Source organism: Bicyclus anynana, chromosome 24 (genome assembly GCF_947172395.1).
Source record: "Bicyclus anynana chromosome 24, ilBicAnyn1.1, whole genome shotgun sequence".
Lineage (NCBI taxonomy): Eukaryota > Metazoa > Arthropoda > Insecta > Lepidoptera > Nymphalidae > Bicyclus > Bicyclus anynana.
Window position 1 is genome coordinate 3,526,074 of NC_069106.1, and position 19,916 is coordinate 3,545,989.

At 38.4% G+C, this 19,916-nt stretch overlaps 1 protein-coding gene across 1 annotated transcript; it reads left to right on the forward strand.

Annotated features, from left to right (window-relative positions):
* Positions 1–5,504: 5,504 nt before the first annotated feature.
* LOC112045426 (disintegrin and metalloproteinase domain-containing protein 12) lies at positions 5,505–19,587 on the forward strand. Its single transcript, XM_052888947.1, has 12 exons — positions 5,505–5,677; positions 8,547–8,641; positions 9,590–9,763; positions 11,223–11,392; positions 12,147–12,449; positions 13,678–13,855; positions 14,509–14,649; positions 15,470–15,585; positions 16,248–16,414; positions 17,283–17,380; positions 18,257–18,371; positions 19,280–19,587. Exons 1-12 carry the CDS (start codon positions 5,602–5,604, stop codon positions 19,432–19,434), a joined length of 1,788 nt encoding a protein of 595 aa, XP_052744907.1. The 5' UTR covers positions 5,505–5,601; the 3' UTR covers positions 19,435–19,587.
* Positions 19,588–19,916: the final 329 nt, after the last annotated feature.

Below are 19,916 nucleotides of genomic sequence, written 5' to 3' on the forward strand. Positions count from 1 at the left end.
TAGAACTAGACTAGAGGATGGAAGTCTCGGGTTCGATCCCCGCCCGCTAGACTATTATCGTATCAACTTCAAGTACAGTATATACAACAAACGGGATATTCATTCTTTAAAAAATTGATGGACTTTTTGATAACAAATATTTTTAACTAGCTAAAGCCGCGCGGTAGGAATACGGGGATAATATATCCCTTTTCGATAAATGGGCGATATCACGCTGAAAGAATTTTTCAAATCAAACCAGTCCTGAGATTAGCGCGTTCAAACATACAAACTTTTCAGCTTTATAATATTATTATACCTAGATAGACTTAAAAAATTCATAATAAAGAAATACTGTTAATTTTCACTTAAACAGCTAGTGTATTAAAATCATAAAACGCACCCTCCTTAAAAAAAACCGCAAACTTCCTTTTAAAAAAAAACAAACGTTCCAAATTCAAAATTAAAGTCCACACACAGCACTATGAAAATACGATGTCCGTGACGATCGAGTTTTTAAACTAACAATCATTTATGAACCATTGCAATCCACTGTCAAGGCAAATACGTTTGCTCAACGACACGTAACAGAACCGGCGTTCTGTCAGAGCGGATAAAAACATAACAATGATTGAATTGAAACGTAAGTAAACTGTAAACACTCTGTGACCGTGGGTTTTGGTTTGGAGGCAACGACGCTCGTTATCTAGAGGCTATTGAACGGTGATAATGGGATTTTATTGATATTGAACGCACAGCGCCATCTAGTTGAGTAGTCGGTCAACTTGCAGTTACAAGAAAACATCATAATATTTTCGACACTGAAATCTAACAAATGTATTATTACTAGCTGACACCGCGCGGTTTCACCCGCTTGGTTCCCGTTCCCGTAGGTATACGGGAATAATATATAGCCTATAACCTTCCTCGATAAATGGACTATCTAACACTGAAAGAATTTTTCAAATCGGACCAGTACTTCCTGAGATTAGCGCGTTCAATCAAACAAACACTTCAGCTTTATAATATTAGTATAGATTAACTGGTTATGAGGTTATGATTAAGAAGGCTCAGTCACACAGCGGGCGATGGAACGAGCTATGTTTGGAGTATCTCTGCGTGATCGAATCAGAAATGAGGAGATCCGCAGAAGAACCAAAGTCACCGACATAGCTCAACGAGTTGCGAAGCAGAAGTGACAATGTGCGGGGCACATAGTTCGAAGAGCCGATGGACGTTGGGGTCCCAAAATGGTGGAATGGCCATCCGGCACTAGTAAGCGCAGTGTTGGTAGACCCCCCACCAGATGAACTGACGACATCAAGCCAGTCGCAGGGATTCGCTGGATGCAGGTGGCTCAGTACCGTGATGTTTGGAAGTCCCTACAAAAGGTCTATGTCCTGCAGTGGACGTCCATCGGCTGATATGATGATGATGATGAAACAAGGTTAAAACTCACGTGATACAACGTTTGATAAACTGTTTGGATCGTGCCGCATTGCAAGAACTAGCTCATGACTAAGGGCCCCGTATGGAACTAGTCGGGCATACTCCGACGTTGTATCACGTGAGCTTTAGCCGTGTTTCATAATCAGTAAATATAAATAGTTCAAATTCTAAAATATGTATATTATAATCTTTTTTTTTTAATTAACTTTAATGCATTAGCGTCTAGCATATCCGAATTCACAATCACACAGCGGGCGATGGAACGAACTAGAACGAGCTATGCTCGGAGTATCTCTGTATGATCGAATCAGAAATCAAGAGATCCGCAGAAGAACCAAAGTCACTGACATAGCTCAACGAGTCGCGAAGCTGAAGTGGCAATGGACAGCCCACATAGTTCGAAGAGCCGATGGATGTTGGAGTCCCAAGTTTTTAAAATCTTTAAAAACCTAAACGCTATTTTTTTTTAAATAATATTGTAAATTATTAATGCGACGCTTCGTGTCGTACTGACTCGAGAATGTATTCGTTTTGGATTTTTGTATTTGGAACGGCTACGATACCGTCGTGTTCCGTGCGCTGTATCTGCCTATTATTCTATAATCTGTGCCCAAAGTGAAATTTAAATTAAAGTCAAAGTTAAAGCCACAGTTAAATCACAGATAAAGCAACTTGTTCTAAAATTAATGAAAATAAATTTGATTAATAAGCTTAGAACAATTAGATATGGTAAATATTTTTTAAATAACATTTTATAACCATGTATAATTTAAAATAAATAAGTTATGAAGTGACATGCGTTTTTTACCTTCATTTTCATTTTCTTTGTCGGTAAACAGTACTCATCAAGACAGGCTGTAGTATAGGGGCTACTGAACAGTGATCAGGGTGTAGCTACCGCCGTATCAATAATACGGCGACTACAGGGCCCCTTAAAGGCCCCTTAAGGAAAAATTAATAAAATATTATCAACATTATCTGGTGCCTCCCGGGGAAAAAAGCCCAAAAAACGATAAAGAAATGACGCGCGTTTTATAAAGGCTATTGAACGGTGATAATAAGATTTTATTGATATTGGACGCACAACGATATTTATAATGGACTAGCGGACGCCCGCGACTTCGTCCGCGTGAAACTTGAAGTAAACTTTTAACTACCCCTATCCTACCCCTACCCTGCCCTTACCCCTACCCTACTCTTATCAAAATTTTTAAATTAAAAAATGGTTGTTGTGCCTCACTCGACATAGATAGGTATAGTGTGTTGCGGACTTTATAAGATCTACAATTAATAAGAACATTTTTAACCGACTTCCAAAAAGGAGGAGGTTCTACGTTCGGCTGTATGTATGTTTTTTTTTTTTTTTTTTATGTATGTCCAGCGATAATTCCGTCATTTCTGGACCGATTTTGAAAATTCTTTTTTTGTTTTGAAGGGTTTGATTCCAGGGTGGTCCCATTTTTTTCTTGTCAGGATCTGATGATGGCATCCTGGAGAAATCGAGGGGAACTTTTGAAAATCGTAGGGACGGCTAGTGCGTTTGTTAGTGTTTCCATAAAGTATTTTAAACCATTACAATTTTATGAAGGTCTGGAGTTGGTCTGATGATGGAGCCGAAACACAGACGATGGAACTCGTCAACGATTTACAACAGGTACCTTTTGTTTGGGCTTGATTTAATTGTATTGATGAGAACTTTCCACCTAGATGGGTTGTGACTGTATTAAGGGTCTGATGATGAAGACGAAGGACAGTTAAGAGAACTCCTCAACGGTTCACAGTAGCTACCTTGTGTTTGGACTTGATAAATTTGTATTGATGAGAACTTTCCACCTAGATGGGTTGTGACTGTATTAGGTGTCTGGTGATGAAGACGAAGGATAGTTAAGAGAACTCCTCGACGGTTCACAGTAGCTACCTTGTGTTTTGACTTGATAACTTTGTATTGATGAGAACTTTCCACCTGGATAGGTTGTGACTGTATTAGGGGTCTGGTGACGAAGATAAAGGAGAGTTAAGGGAACTCCTCGACGGTTCACAGTAGCTACCTTGTGTTTGGACTTGATAAATTTTATATTGATTAGAACTTGCCAACCATATGGATTGTCACTGCATAGGGGGTCTGGTGATGAACGGAGGACAGTCACCTTTCACGTTTTTCTGAATATTCATATTACGTGTGGATAAAGTGGGAGTGAAATTTTGTAAATGAGTTAAGGTAGTATTTTTAAAATTAGGATTGTAGGACTTAGATACTTATCATAAGAAAATAACGTTTCAACTAATTGCTTATTAATTTTTTTTCACACTCAGTAGGTGTGCTAACACTAAAAATTAAGAAATAAAAGTTTTCTACCTTCTGATCAGTTTGAAGGCGGTGCCAATCCAGTGTCATGTTTTAATAAAAGCCGTTTCTGAAAGAACCACAGAAATTTTGTAATTTAAACGGCTTTAATTAAAACATCACTGGCTAGGCACCGCCTTCAAACTGATCAGAAGGTAGCACATAGGTAAGATGTTATTTTTTGCTTTTTTGTTTAGGTTAATTTTTGAGTTGGAAGTCGGTTGAATTTTTTTTATTAAAATTTTTATATGGTTCTATCTTTTATAGTTTAGGCAGCGTACGCAAAATAAGTAACTTTTCTGGTTGATTTTTTACACCTTGTGTCTAAAAAACCCAAATATACTACGGAACCCTATTTTTTTCCTAAATAAATTTTAGCCTATGTTACTTGTAGATAATGTAGCTTTCGAATGGTGAAAGAATTTTTAAAATCGGTCCAGTAGTTTTTGAGCCTATTCATTACAATCTAACAAACAAACAAACATACAAACAAAGTTTTCCTCTTTATAATATTATTTTCGAGGTTTTATTCGAAAATAGAATCATTATAGGTAAGGCCCTGATTGTTTTGAAAAATAAATAAATAACTTTAAATTGGAATGAAATGCAGCGTTCTTGTCTGTGGAATGCGTTCATTTTTTTATTTAATTTTTATTGAGTTGCGAATAGAGCGAGATTTGAAGACATGGGACATCCTTTACGGTGTAATACCTTTGCCTTATTCTCATGTGAAAAAAATAAAATTAAAAAGCGAGAATGAGAATTTAAAAACAATTAGCGTGAATAATACACACTTGATTTTTTTCAGAAATTCATTGTAAATTTGTGACCGTTACTTACATATTTTTCAACAATAATTGTTATTGTCGTCTTCATCTAGTGAGAATGGTGATCCTAATTTGGAGATGGATGAACGAAAAATTTAATAAGTGAAGAAAACAACAACGAATGAATTCACTTACGAAAGGAGTTTTTTAAACTATTATCTCCCACGTTTACCTCACGTACTCATTATTCATCTTCACAGTAGTCGGAAATTATGTTACCAGGTAAAAGCATCTCCCTTAATATCCAAAATTGTAGACTTTGTACATTTAATTTTCAATTAAAATAAATCATTGAATATTGTACTAAACTATTTTATTTTCTCGCAATCGTAGTGAAAAGCAGAGTGTAACACGTGAGGCTAAACCCATTATAAACTCGATTTCTATTTAGGCGGCCCTCGCCTTACGTCTCGGGCCCTAAAAATACCTCGTACATAATGGGTCTTTTTAGCCCCTTGTATAACAATCTACTATTGAAACTTCGTTACATTAGAGCTTTTATATACATACACTACTATTTTACTATTTTTTGAATTTTACTGCTTTTATTTTTTTCATACCGGGGGCTATTTATGAAAAATCGATTGTTATGGAGTAATCAATCAATCAATCAATCAATTTATTTCTAAATATTTATTTAGTAAACTCCAATATACTCCAAAAAAAAATGGGAAAGTAATTGTAGATTACTTTTAGAAGATTTTTATTATAAACAAAGTTTCGGACATTACCACCATTATATATATCTGTGATGGGGTCAAAAAAACAACGCCTGTATTTATATAGTCGTGGTCTTAATGAAGGTCATTAAAATAAGAAGACAGTCCATATCTGGCTCTTGTGGTGTAAACAACTTATTAATACTGTTTATTAATAATTTAAATAAAGTGTACAATATTGTGATAAAAGATTAGTTACTTAATTATTACTATTATAATTAAATAATTTATTAATAATTAAATAAATTACAAGTGTGAATGTAGCTTAAAATATTTTGTAAAAATGCGTGGTATGTTTTCGTGTTTGGTGGTGCTTTTACCGATTTTGATAAATGTTAGCCAAGCACACAAGTATAAAAGTGAGTAATCATTATTTATTTATGTAGGTATTACTTGGTTTTACTAATTTTTACAATTACAGCAATATTAGAAAAAATACAAGCGAATTCACTAACACTAAAGTAGGTTATTACACAGAAAACTAAAAAGCGAAAAATAACATTATAATCATAGATTTAACTCATATAATATTATAAATTTTTCTACCTACTGGGTACCTACCTACAATTATAAATCAATCATTCTCTGTTTTCCTAACTTTAGAGTTGTATTGTTTTTTCTAAAGGAGATCATTCACGCTTCATACATTTTTGGGCTCTTTTTAAAAGTGCCGGCCATCAAAAAAAAAATGGCACGAATCGTTAGAGCTAGCCATTGGGAGTAATAGCTAGTATGGCATGAAAGTTGTAGGAGGGCTCTGAACCAAGTTATACAGGTTCGAAGATTCGTTATTTCCATACATTTTTTCCATATGGGACTTCGAAATACCTTCCAATAAAGAAAGAATTATCAAAATCAGACTACTCAGTAAAAAGTTACGCGTGTTCATACATAGAAACAATTAACGAGTCGAATAGAGAGATAAAAAAATTTTAATAAAAAAAAATTCAACCGACTTCCAACTCTAATATTAACATAAACTAAAAAGCAAAAAATAACATCTTACCTATGTGCTACCTTCTGATCAGTTTGAAGGCGGTGCCAAGCCAGTGATGTTTTAATTCAAGCCGTTTAAATTATAAAATTTCTGTGGTTCTTTCAGAAACGGCTTTAATTAAAACATGACACTGGATTGGCACCGCCTTATGGTATACCCGCCGATATAGGTGGAAAGTTCTCTTCAATATAAAATTAATTAAGTCCAAACACAAGGTAGCTACTGTGAACCGTTGAGGAGTTCCCTTAACTATCCTTCATCTTCATCACCAGACCCTTAATACAGTCACAACCTATCCAAGTGAAAAGTTCCCATCAATACAAAATTATCAAATCAAAACACAAGGTAGCTACTGCGAACAGTCAAGGAGTTCCATTAACTGGCCTTCGTCTTCATCACCAGACCCTTAATACACTACCTATCCAGGTGAAAAGTTTTCATCAATACAAAATTATCAAATTAAAACACAAGGTAGCTACTGCGAGTTCCCTTAACTGTCCTTCGTCTTCATCACCAGACCCCTAATACAGTCACTACCCATCTAGGTGGAAAGTTCGCAACAATACAAATTTATCAAGTCCAAACACAAGGAAGCTACTGCGAACCATTGAGGAGTTCTCTTAACTGCCCCTCGTCTTCATCACCAGACCCTTAATATAGTCACAACCAATCTAGGTGGAAAGTTCTCATCAATTCAAATTAATCAAGTCCAAACACAAGGTTAGCCATCTTGTGTTTGGACCTGCGAACCGTTGATTAGTTCTCTTAACTGTCCCTCGTCTTCATCACCAGACCTTTAATACAGTCACAACTCATCTAGGTGGAAAGTTCTCATCAATACAAATTTATTAGGCCCAAACAAAAGGTAATTGCTGTAAATCGTTGACGAGTTCCATCGTCATCGTCCGTGTTTCGGCTCCATCATCAGACCAACACCAAACCTTTATAAAATTGTAGTGGTTTATAATACCTTATGGAAACACTAAGAAACGCACTAGCCGCTTTACGATTTTCGAAAGTTCCTCTCGATTTCTCCAGGATGTCATCATCAGATCCTGACATGAAAAAAATGGTACCACCCTGGAATCAAACCCTTCAAAACAAAAAGAATTTTCAGAATCGGTCCTTAAATGACGGAATTATCGCTGGACATACATAAAAAAAACATACATACAGCTGAACGTAGAACCTCCTCCTTTTTGGAAGTCGGTTAAAAATGATAAAAAGTTTTGTTTATTTAAGATAACAAAAACTATAACTTCTGACATTTAATAGTCTGGTAAAACCCACAGCCCAGGTTATAGGTTATAGGTATTTAATTAATGTTTTTCCTTATATTATCTACCCTCTGATATATAGTTGTGACAAAAAAAATTTCCGTACCATTTCACCGCGGCTAGTTGCCTCGACTGGTGACAGAAGGGCTGCCTCATTTTTTGCGCAAAGGATCAGCCTGGCTGTCCAGCGCGGAAATGCAGCCAGTATTCTTGCCACCATTCCACGTGGGCATGATTTGTATAGTTATTAGGATAAGTTAGCTTAAGTTCCCTATTGTATTCTTTCTTTTTTATTATATAAATTAATATAAAAAAAGTTGTGACAATATTAATATTATTCTTTTGAGCTTACTCCTTATGAAATGAGTTTCCTAACGAGGAGTGAAACTTGTTTAAAAATGTTACAATTTTCTTTCGTTCGTTATCAACCCATATTCGGCTCACTGCTGAGTTCGAGTCTCCTCTCAGAATGAGAGGGGTTAGGCCAATAGTCCACCACGCTGGCCCAATGCGTATTGGCAGACTTGACACACGCAGATAATTAAGAAAATTCTCAGGTATGCAGGTTTCATCACGATGTTTTCCTGCACCGTTTGAGACACGTGATATTTTTAATTTCTTAAAATGTACACAACAAAAGTTTGATGTGCACGCCCCGGACCAGATTCGAACCCACACCCTCCGGAATCGGAGGCAGGGGTACATCCACTGAGCTATCACGACTTTTTACAAGATGAGGAGCACAGGAGGAGGAGATTGCTTAACACTTTCGCTGCGGCACTGATTTTTCTGTACTTTCCTCTGGTGCGGTACGAGGTCAATCGACCTCGTAACTCTTGAACACACTAGACATACGAGGTCAATTGACCTCGTACCGCAGCGAACGTGTTAAGGCATCAAGTTACATTAAGCCGGCACTGTTCCTCGGAACTGTTACACATACTTTTTTTTCAGAACCTCCTGCGTCGGATTTCAGCCGACAGAGTGTAGTGCAGCCTGTGGTACATCATGGACGAACGAAAAGAGAGATGGTATCTCCGACACACGCGGTAATGCATAAATAAATGAATGAATGAATGAATGAAATGAAATATACTTTTTATAAGTTTTTGCCCGACTGCAAGAAGGGTTATGTTTTTCGCGCGTATCTTGTATGTATGTATGTAGGTAAGTATATATGTATGTATGTATGTAATATTCTTTATTTCCTCATATCTTCCAAACCACTGAATGGATTTACGTAATTAGGATATCGTTAGATTTGTCTCAATAACCCAAGTGTTCTTGGATAGGTGAAACTGAAAAAAAATAACAAGACGACTGTGAGACGCTATAGACTCGAGGTGATTTTTTTTTTTTTCTAATATTGCAATATGGGTATCAAATTCAAGAGCTTTTTGTGAGGATTCTAAAATGGTAGCCATGTTAAAAACTACAGTTTGAAAAACGTTATTTATTAGTTGTCTATACGAAATACGCGAGGCCAAAAAAATCTATGGATTTTTTCAGGATAGTCCATAGATCCAGAGTAAAATTTATTTCCATTCCAAATTTCAACCAAATCGCTTCCGTAGTAGCGGATAAAGAATAACAATCATCCACACAGACATCCAAATAAACATACATCCATACAAACTTTCGCGTTTATAATATTAGTAGGATAAAACATGAACGAAAATATAAATAGAAGGGGGTGAAATAGGGGTTGAAAGTTTGTATGGAAAGCCTTTCATATAACAAGTTACATTTGTAAAAATTGTTATGTGTACTTCTAGAAAAATACTAAAAATAAAATATAGGGTTAAAAAGGGGTTGAAGATTTTTCAATATAAATCGTTCATGTATAGAGCTAATTTTTTTGTAATGTGACTAGATTTATAAAACATGCTAAAATATAAATAGAAGGGGGTGAATTAGGGGTTGAAAGTTTACGTCGATTTTCACGCGGACGAAATCCGCTAGCAATATATTAATGATTTTATTAATTACAATTTCAGTATAAACGAGATGCCCCAAACGATACAGAAGTCCGCGGTCCATTCAAGATGGACAAGAAGTCTCGCTTCGTTGAGCTGGTGCTAGTTGCTGACAACGCCGTGTATAAAGCCAATGGGGAAAATTTACAGAGTGTACACAGACAGATGAAGGACATTGCTAATAGTATGAACTCTGTAAGTAACCCTGACATAGCTCAGCGAGTCGCGAAGCTGAAGTGGCAGGCCACATAGTTCGAAGAGTTGATGGACGTTGGGGTCCTAAGGTGCTGGAATGGCGACCCCCCACTAGGTGGACCGAGGACATTAAGCAGGAAACCGATGGATGCTGGCGGCTCGAGACCGTTATGCTTGGAGGTCCATGCAAGAGGCCTATGTCCAGCAGTGGACGTCCATCTGCTGATAATGATGATGAAAATGATTTGACGGCCTCCGTGGCGCAGTGGTATGCCCGTTGGATTTACAAGACGGAGGTCCTGAGTTCGATCTCCGGCTGGATTGGCATTTCTTAATTGCTCCAGCTCCCTGTAGCCAAGTGGCAAGTCGATTCTCTTTCTACGATCGCAAACGCTCCGAAAACTAGAAAAATGTATGGGAATGACTTTAGCTATCGACAGGTCACGTGATCAAGATCTGTCAATTCCATACATTTTTCTAGTTTTCGAAGCGTTTGCGATCGTAGATAGAGAATCGACCTGCCACTTGGCTATATAGGCTGGTCTGGCTGGTGGGAGGCTTCGACCTTAGTTACCACCCTACCGGCAAACACTACTGTAGAAACTTAAAGGGGGTGTGGATTTTCATCCTCTTCAAGTTAGCCCGCTTCCATCAAAGATCGCATCAACACTTGCCATCAGGTGAGATTGTAGTCAAGGGTTTACTTGTAAAGAATTAAAAAAAAAGTATTGATGTGATAATCTAAACCAATGATAAATTTACGTTTTTAGACTAGGCGTTGTGAGGTTGTGAGTATGCATAATTCAAAGATCGCATTCTGTTTACCGTTTGGAACTCAGAAACGCATGCAGATTACAATTTTGCATGCTTTTCTTTTCTAAATGAAGGCCTGAGTTAAAACGAAAAGTTTTATTAAGTAGTAACACAATAAGTAGGTACCTGTAAAGTATTGTTAATGCCCCGGATTGGAGTCGAACCTACGCCCTGCGGAATCAGAGGCAGGAGTCATAACCACTGGGTTATGACTTTGTTGGTAACTTCTTAAAAATACTTATCAAAAGTCAAAAGCCGCTTTTGGTAGGGTGCCCATCACACAGGCATAGAAATTCAAGCAATAAGTTAATGTATTTCAGAGTAATACAGCCGTGATAGCCCAGTGGATATGACCTCTCCATCCAATTCCGGAGGGTGTGGGTTCGAATTCGGTCCGGGGCATGCACCTCCAACTTTTCAGTTCAGTACATTTTAAGTAATTAAATAACACGTGTCTCAGGCGAAGGAAAAACATCGTGAGGAAAACTGCACTTAAGATTTTTCTTAATTCTCTACGTGTGTGAAGTCTGCCAATCCACATTGGCTCAGCGTGGTGGACTATTGGCCTAACCTCTCTCCTTCTGAGAGGACTCTCGAGCTCAGCATTGAGCCAAATAAGGGTTTCTGATGATGATGATGATTTCAGCTATTTGCACCGCTAAATATCTTCATAACACTGGTAGGCGTCGAAGTATGGACGGAACATGACAAAATAGAATTATCTGATGATGGAGATGCGACACTAACCAAGTTCTTGCGATACAGAAAGGATTCGCTAAACAGTCGACTGCCCAATGATAATGCCCAGTTGATAACGTGAGTAATTTCCTTGATGTTTAGTGGGTTTGTAAATTAAGATTTTTTTATTTTATCTACTACTAGCCCGCGACTTCGTCCGCGTGAAACTCGATGTAAACTGTCAACTACCTCTACCCTACCCCTACAAAAAAAATTATCCTATGTCCTTCTCCTGGCTCTAAACTACCTCCCTGCCAATTTTCAGCTAAATCGGTTCAGCCGTTCTTGAGTTATAAGTGGAGTAACTAACACGACTTTCTTTTATATAAGTATATAGATATATTTTTATTTTAGCTATTAGGTACCTACCCTACTACATGCGCAATTATGTGTTTACTTACAATATTATTATTAAACGACACTTGGCAATTGCACGTTGTAGAGTCAACATCTCCTGAGGATGCTCCGATTTCGGGGTGAAACGGACATAAAGAGTATTTTCTCGGACCTGGGTGACGTTTTCGGATAGGTTCGTCGGCTTTTCGCGGATGATAGGAAAATAAACAAATTATTATCTATTCATGATGAACTTCCGCAAAATAACGCCTACTTCTATCCAAATACTTACATTATATATTTTTGTCGATATAAGTAGTTTTTAGACTTTCTGAACACACAACTTGGCATTTTAAACAATATGTAGGTATACGAAATTCTACGAAAGCTTTCCTATCTTGTCAACAAAGGGATCATTTACGACATTTCAGTTTAAGGGTTCAAAATTTTAGGTACCTTCTAATTGTATTATTTCTCAAAAAACCCTTAATTTCAGGATGCAAAGATTCACAGATGGCGTTATAGGAAAACACTTAAAGGGGCCGATTTGCACTTCGGAATATTCTGGGGGTGTTGCCACGAACGTCTCTAAGGTTATTGGGGTTGTGGCTACTAACATTGCTCACGGGTTGGGGCACAATTTTGGAATGGAGCACGACATCGGGTCATTCTGCGACTGTCCTGACGACAAATGTATCATGACTCGAACATTTGGACCTATTCCCCCTACACGCTGGTCTCTTTGCAGCCGACAAGATCTTAACCTTGCTTTTGAACGTGGAATGGATCACTGCTTACGGTAAGGTCCAGCATTAACATCATCATCAGGTAACTCCTTAGGAGGTTTCTTTACCGATTTTTATGATTCTTTATTTATTGAATAGGTAATAATGTTAACTTTCTTATTAGGGATGACTGATGAGTGTTATAAACATAATAGTAGACAAATATAATTAGAAAGCTCCGAACTGCTAAGCTATCGGGAGTTACACGTGTTATTGTGAGTCAACCATAAAAGATAGACATATATATGCTGTTGTGTTTTTATAGATAATTTTAAGGAGAACATTTTCTTCATACATGATTTCTATGTAGCTTTAACGATTAAGGCTGTACACGCGACGGAATCTTAAAAAATTGAGTAACTTCTCCCGTTTTCTCAACATTTCTCTTCACTGCTCTGCTCCTATTGATGTTAGCGTAATGAAAAGTATACTATAACCTGCCCAGGAGTATGTTAAATAATTGTACCAAGTTTCGTTAAAATCCGTCCAGTAGTTTTTGTTTCTATAAAGAACATACAGACAGACAGACAGACAGACAGACAGACAAAAATTTTACTGATTGCATTTTTGGCATCAGTATCGATCACTAATCACCCCCTGATAGTTATTTTGGAAATACATTTCATGTACAGAATTGACCTCTCTACAGATTTATTATAAGTATAGATGAACATAGCTGTATAGCCATAGCTATGTTCATTAAAAAATAAATAGCTATATTCCAAGATTTTCTTACATATATAGCATGTATGTAAGAAAATCTTGGAATCTCAATTTGACCCACTTCCCAAGTGATTTTGATTAGGATGAAATTTTGCACTCTGAGTTCTGATAACAATACATGACTAGCTAAGAAACGTCACTATAAATCCAATATGGCGGCCTCCCCTAGATGGCGGCCTGCTGTTTGAAATCCACCCATGATATGGATATCAAATGAAAGAGTTTGCTGTCAGGAATACGAAAATTAGTGCGTGCTAAAAGCGTGTTATTTAGTTCTTTAAACTATTATATTTTTTTTTATAATAATAACAACCAACCTCCGTACTCTAAGAATTTTTACTGAGAATTTCTCAGATAGAAAAGATCAATATTTCATAGCCTGACTAATTACATACTAAGACAATAGGGTACGAAACCTCACCCAAACCGACTTGGGTTTTTCTTCTAGTTCTAAAGTTCGATCCTAGTACAGATTTTATGCTTCATCTTGTAATACTTGAAGTGAATGTATTTTAACAGCAACAAGCCTAAGCGGCTATTCGACTCGCCGTCATGTGGCAACGGGTTCGTAGAGCCGGGCGAGCAATGCGACTGCGGGCTGAATCCCCTCCCTGCATGCACCGCATGCTGCGAAGCGGAGACATGCATGCTGAGGAGCAATGCTACGTGCGCTACTGGGGAATGCTGTGATATACGGGTAGGTCCGCTTCGTACTCGTAGTTTGCTTATAAGCTGGGCTTATTGAATTCTAATATGATACTAATATTAGATTATTTCGACGGCCTCCGTGGCGCAGTGGTGTGCGCACCGCGTGATGCGCGGTGGATTTACAAAACGGAGGTCCTGGGTTCGATTCCCAGCTGGGCAGATTGAGATTTACTTAATTGGTCTTGGTCTGGCTGGTGGGAGGCTTCGGCCGTGGCTAGTTACCACCCTACCGGCAAAGACGTACCGTCAAGCGATTTAGCGTTCCGGTACGATGTCGTGTAGAAACCGAAAGGAGTGTGGATTTTCAACCTCCTCCTAACAAGTTAGCCCGCTTCCATCTTAGGCTGCATCATCACGTACCATCAGGTGAGGTTGTAGTCAAGGGCTAACTTGTCAAGAAAAAAAATAAATAAAAAGACTTCATGTCGGGGGTCAGGCCCACCCTAGGAAATAATCCTAGATACGCCAATGCCACTGCCACTTCAGCTTCGTGACTATGGTTCGTCTGCGGATCTCCTCATTCCTGATTCGATCAGAGAAACTCCAAGCATAGCTCGCTCCATCGCCCACTTGAGTTTGATTAGCTTTAATGTTTCTTACAAATAAATGATTCTGATTCTGATTCTGACGATTGTTTTGCAGTCATGTAAGCTACAGACAGCCAGCACAGTTTGTAGAACCACTGAAGGCGACTGCGATTTGCCCGAATACTGCACTGGAAACTCGGAATTCTGTCCAAGAGATGTTTACAAAATGGACGCCACGCCGTGTTCTAATAATCAGGTTTGTTGTATACAGTAAAAAGAATGAGGAAGAGCCTTCCTTCAATTCAGAGAGCGTAGTTTTGAATCCGGTCCAGGACATGCACCTCCAACTTTTCAGTTTCTAAATATCACGTTTCTCAAACGGTAAAGGAAACATCCTGAGAAATCATGCATACCTTGGAATTATCTTTATTGTCAATATGTGTGAAATACGCATTGAACCAGCGTGGTGAATAGCCTAACCCCTCTCATTCTGAGAGGAGACTCGTGCACAACACGAAGCCGAATATGGGTTGTTAATGATAACGGATAAACGGAAGGACGTACACTTAGCGGGCGTCTGCTAGTTCATCATTATCATCATCATCATCATCATCATCATCATCATTATCATCATCATCACCATCATCATCATCATCATCATCATCATCATCATTAACAGCCAATGGACGTCACTGCTGGACATGTGACGTATTCATATTAGCTGTGACGTCACACGGGTCACAAATCAGCGCCGTGTATTATGCTTGTATGTAGTGCACGGCATATGCTGACTATGAAATACCCTTTCTTTTTAAATGATACAGACAGACATGCTGTCATAAGGATAGGGAATTTATTGACTGTCTGTAACTTTTAGATGAATTTTATTTTCTTTCGTTCTTTCTTTCTTTCTTGCATAGAATTCCAAACATCACGATCTTGAGCCACGATCTCTCCGCAACCCACTTGATGTCGTCAGTACACGTGGTTACCGCTAGTTATTCTTATAAAAGTACCCTCTCTTTCGTCGTGGACTAAATCGTACCAGCCCGCTAACCTAAATGTTCTGTTCGCAGGCGTACTGCGTGCAGGGCTCATGTCGTACTCATACGGACCAATGCCGCCTGCTGTGGGGCTCCACGGGCTTGAACGCTGAGGACAAGTGTTACGATTTAAACACTAAGGGTGATAAGTAAGTGTTGTGACTTTATATCTAACTAAGTAAACAAACGAAGACGTTTTGACGACCTCACTAGTGTAATTGGTAGTGCTGTGTCTCAATAAAGAGGTCTTATGTTCGAGTTTGTATTCTTTAAATTGTCTCGTGCTGGTAGACATTGTATTGACGGCGTCCGTGGCGCAGTGGTATGCTCGGTGAATTAACAATAGATAACTCCTATTGGTTTGATCCCCGGCTGGGTCTATTGAGGTTTCTTAATTGGTCCAGGTCTGACTGGTGGGAGGCTTTGGCGGTGGCTAGTTACCACGCTACTGGCAAAGACGTACCGCCAAACGATTTAGTGTTCTGGTGTGATGTCGTGTAGAAACCGTGGATTTTCATCCTCCTCCTAACAAGTTAGCTCGCTTCCATCTTAGATTGCATCATCACTTACCAACAGGTGAGACTGTGGTCAAGGGCTAACTTGTAAAGAATAATATATATATATATATTAAGATCAACATTAAGGCGATTACACTATTTTATGCTGGCCACAGAAATTAAGTTTTAATTTAACTGTAGGTGGGTACAGTTTTATCCAATCGAATTCATTACAAAAATCTGTAGGTACCTCAATGCGCGAGTCCGTCTCGCACTTGGCCATTTTTTATACAAACATGATATTTTTTTTTCAGGAAAGGTAACTGTGGGATTATTGTCACAGAAAACTCGAAGTCTTTTGATCCGTGCGCAGTGGAGCACGCACGGTGCGGTCGGTTGCATTGCAAGCATCTAAACGAGCGGTTAGAGTACGGGATGGAGTCCGTCTCCATGCTGAGCTCCGTGTTTATAAACACTAACGGTGAGTAAGTCTTATGAGATTAACTTTTTTTTTTTATTCTTTACAAGTTAGCCCTTGACTACAATCTCACCTGATGGTAAGTGATGATGCAGTCTAAGATGGAAGCGGGCTTACTTGTTAGGAGGAGGATGAAAATCCACACCCCTTTCGGTTTCTACACGGCATCGCACCGGAACGCTAAATCGCTTGCCGGTACGTCATTGCCGGTAAATTAAGAAAATCTCAAACTGCCCAGCCGGGGATCGAACCTAGGACCTCCGTTTTGTAAATACCATGCATACCACTGCGCCACGGAGGCCGTCAATAGCTGATACCTGCGACTTCGTCTGCGTGAAATTATGGGGTTTCCATAAATGTTTTCCTAGACACCATTGGGGGGGGGGGGGGGGGGTTTGCGTTGTGACGTCGGACTTCGGAGCGGAACCGCTTAGTCGTTTATGCGTCACAAGGAAGGATACACGCTAGATCGTTTCGTTTTTTTTCCAAGTTTTTTTTTCATTGTGATTGAAGTTTAAAAAAAAATTAGTACCAACCTAGTTGATATTGATATGGACTACCTCATAACATTTGTGTTTAGCCTTATGTCAGGTGCTTTTAGTTATTTACATTTGCCAAAACACAATTGAGCTTTTTTAAAATTGTTTTCTGTCTGTTTGTCCGGTCTAGCCTTTCTAATGGCTGAACGGATTTTAATAGAACTTTCACTGAAGATAGACTATTAGACAGTAGAGGTTATTGAGTATATACTATCTACTTTTTATCCCGGGAAAATCGCAAATCCATATTTCCCACAGCACTTAGTTCGCTAGGTAGCTAGCCAATAATTAATCAGCATGTCGTTATTTAGACTTTATGAATTTTCGCTCAGGTACTATAATCCCCTGCCGTTCTGCAATTATCGATTTGGGAACACAAGACGTCGATCCCGGGTTGGTGCCTGATGGAGCGAAGTGCGGGGAAGACAAGGTATTCAACAACCTCATCATCATAACATTAGGACCTATTTAGGACAATATAATGTTCAAAAACACCATGTACAAAAGGTATATAAGGACAAGGAATTCCTTAAAAATCACAATCCCTAAACGAATATATCAAGTAGACTTAGTTTGTTGCCATCTGTGATCTACAGGCATACTGAAACGGTATTTGTTATTTTAAACTACCTGTAGATGGCGTTCTTACAGAACTTTGAAACAATCCCTTTTTGTACACTTCATGAAATAGGGATGATGACAGTTTTTTAAATTGTATATAAATCAGTATACTAATATACTAATACTAATAGCAAAGCAATTTTGTAAAAGTAACAGGGTATCTGCGATCATTACTTTCGGAGCTACAGGGATTTAAAGGGTCAGATTTACGGCGCTGCCGCGGATCCCTGAAAAACGCTACATACAAAATGGCACGATTTAGTGACATCGTTGGCTCGCTGATCGTTAGGTTTGTATGGGCGTTCAAACGAAATTACTAATATCTTTGTTATTTGTGCGTTTATGTTTGTAGTTCGTGTATTAAAAAATGTCACATTTAATGTAAGGAAGCTAAAACTGTTTGAATTTTCATCTAATTACGATAAAAGATTTTTTATAGATTTGGAAATTTTATTATCTCATTTATTTTTCAAATATCCAGACAATCGTTGATTTTTATGAATAAATTAGTTAACATTGACCTTATTTACCCGAATGTATCATAAAAATCAATATATTCAAACCTAGTCATCATCCCCATTGTTACTATGCAGTTATGGCAGAGGCTCATAGATGGCGCTTTTCATTTATTTTTGAAAGAAGTTTTACTTCAGTCGTATGGTCTACAGCACTTTTTTGTGTTCAGATGTGTTTGAAACAGAAGTGCGTGTCGGTGCTAGCGATGCGCGAGCAGATGTCTCGCCGCGAGTCGTCCGTCTGTCCGTCCGACTGCTCCGGACATGGCGTCTGCAACTCCGAGGGTAAGGGCTTTACTGACTCTGGATAGTTTATAAGATTATGAGCCTTAAAGATCCAGTTTTTAGGTTGAATTTAGATTGGACACAGCGTCGTCATTACTCCGAGGGTAATGGACACATTCTGGCTACATTACAGTATTATGAACCTTACAATCCAGTGTTTAGGTTGAATTTAGATTGGACATGACGAATTGTGTACTTTACTGAGTTGAGTTTAGGTTGAATTTAGATTGTGTATAATGCGCGTAAGTACCCTTCTTGTTACGAACTGCATCTCTGAGTATGATAGCTTTACACATTTTGTAGGCGTAGCATGCGACCAAGTGAAGATATACACAAAATATCTAGGTACAAATGGCGGCGGAGTTGTCTCAGTTCCATTTCTCCCAACGCAATAAAAGAGATACCGGTATCACTATCTCTGCATCTTATTACAAGCTAAGCCAAACCTTCATCATTATCAGCCGATAGACGTCCACTGCTGGACTTAGGCCTCTTGCATGAACCTCCAAGCACAAGTCCCTGCAACCCGCTTGATATCCTTGGTATTCTTGACACACGATCCTGAGCCACCTGCATCCAGCGAATCCCTGCGACTCGCTTGACGTCATCAGTCCACCTGGTGGGGGGTCGACCAACACTGCGCTTTCTAGTGCGGGGTCGACATTCCAGCACCTTAGGACCCTAACGTCCATCGGCTCTTCGAATTATGTGCCCCGCCCATTGCCATTTTAGCTTCGTGACTTTGGTTCTTCTGCGGATCTCCTCATTTCTGATTCGATCACGCAGAGATACTTCAAGCATAACTCGTTCCATCGCCCGCTGTGTGACTCTGAGCCTTATGAGGTCCATAGTTAACCTGAAGAAGTTGTAGCTTTCTAATGCTGAAATATCGTTTTATTTATAACCAGGCCACTGCCATTGCAACGCTGGATACGCGCCGCCTCTGTGCGCTGAGTCCGGCACTGGCGGCTCCGTGGACTCCGGCCCAGCGCAGTTCCCTGACTTTAAGCCCAAATTTGACTTACACTTTGGACTTACTGGATGGAAATGGAGCTACGATTGAATCATTTCATTTGTATGTCACCGTTAAATTGTAAAATATGTTAGTTTTTTAATCTCACTCGCGATATTGTAATCTGTCGATATATTGTGAACTGAACATACTGATTACAATTTAACGTGCTATTTTTCGGTATATTATAATATATCGAAGTGAAACCGATATGAGTGAGATTATGAACTATATTAGGTATGTTACAATTTAAAGATTTGTTTTATGTGTAGTTTATACTAAAATTATTGATTTATTAAATAAAAAATTAAATAAATTGTATGCTGATTTAAACATTTATTTATATTATTAAAAGTTTTATATAAGTACACAACATAATAATAAGACATATTTCTTACAATAACACAATTGTAAAGTTTCTCTATGTTTTTTTAACAAAAATAGGATTTTTTTTAATTCTTTGAATAATACAATTTTAAAGATTTCTCTATATTATTTTTAACAAAAATAGGATTTTTTCATTCTTTGTACTT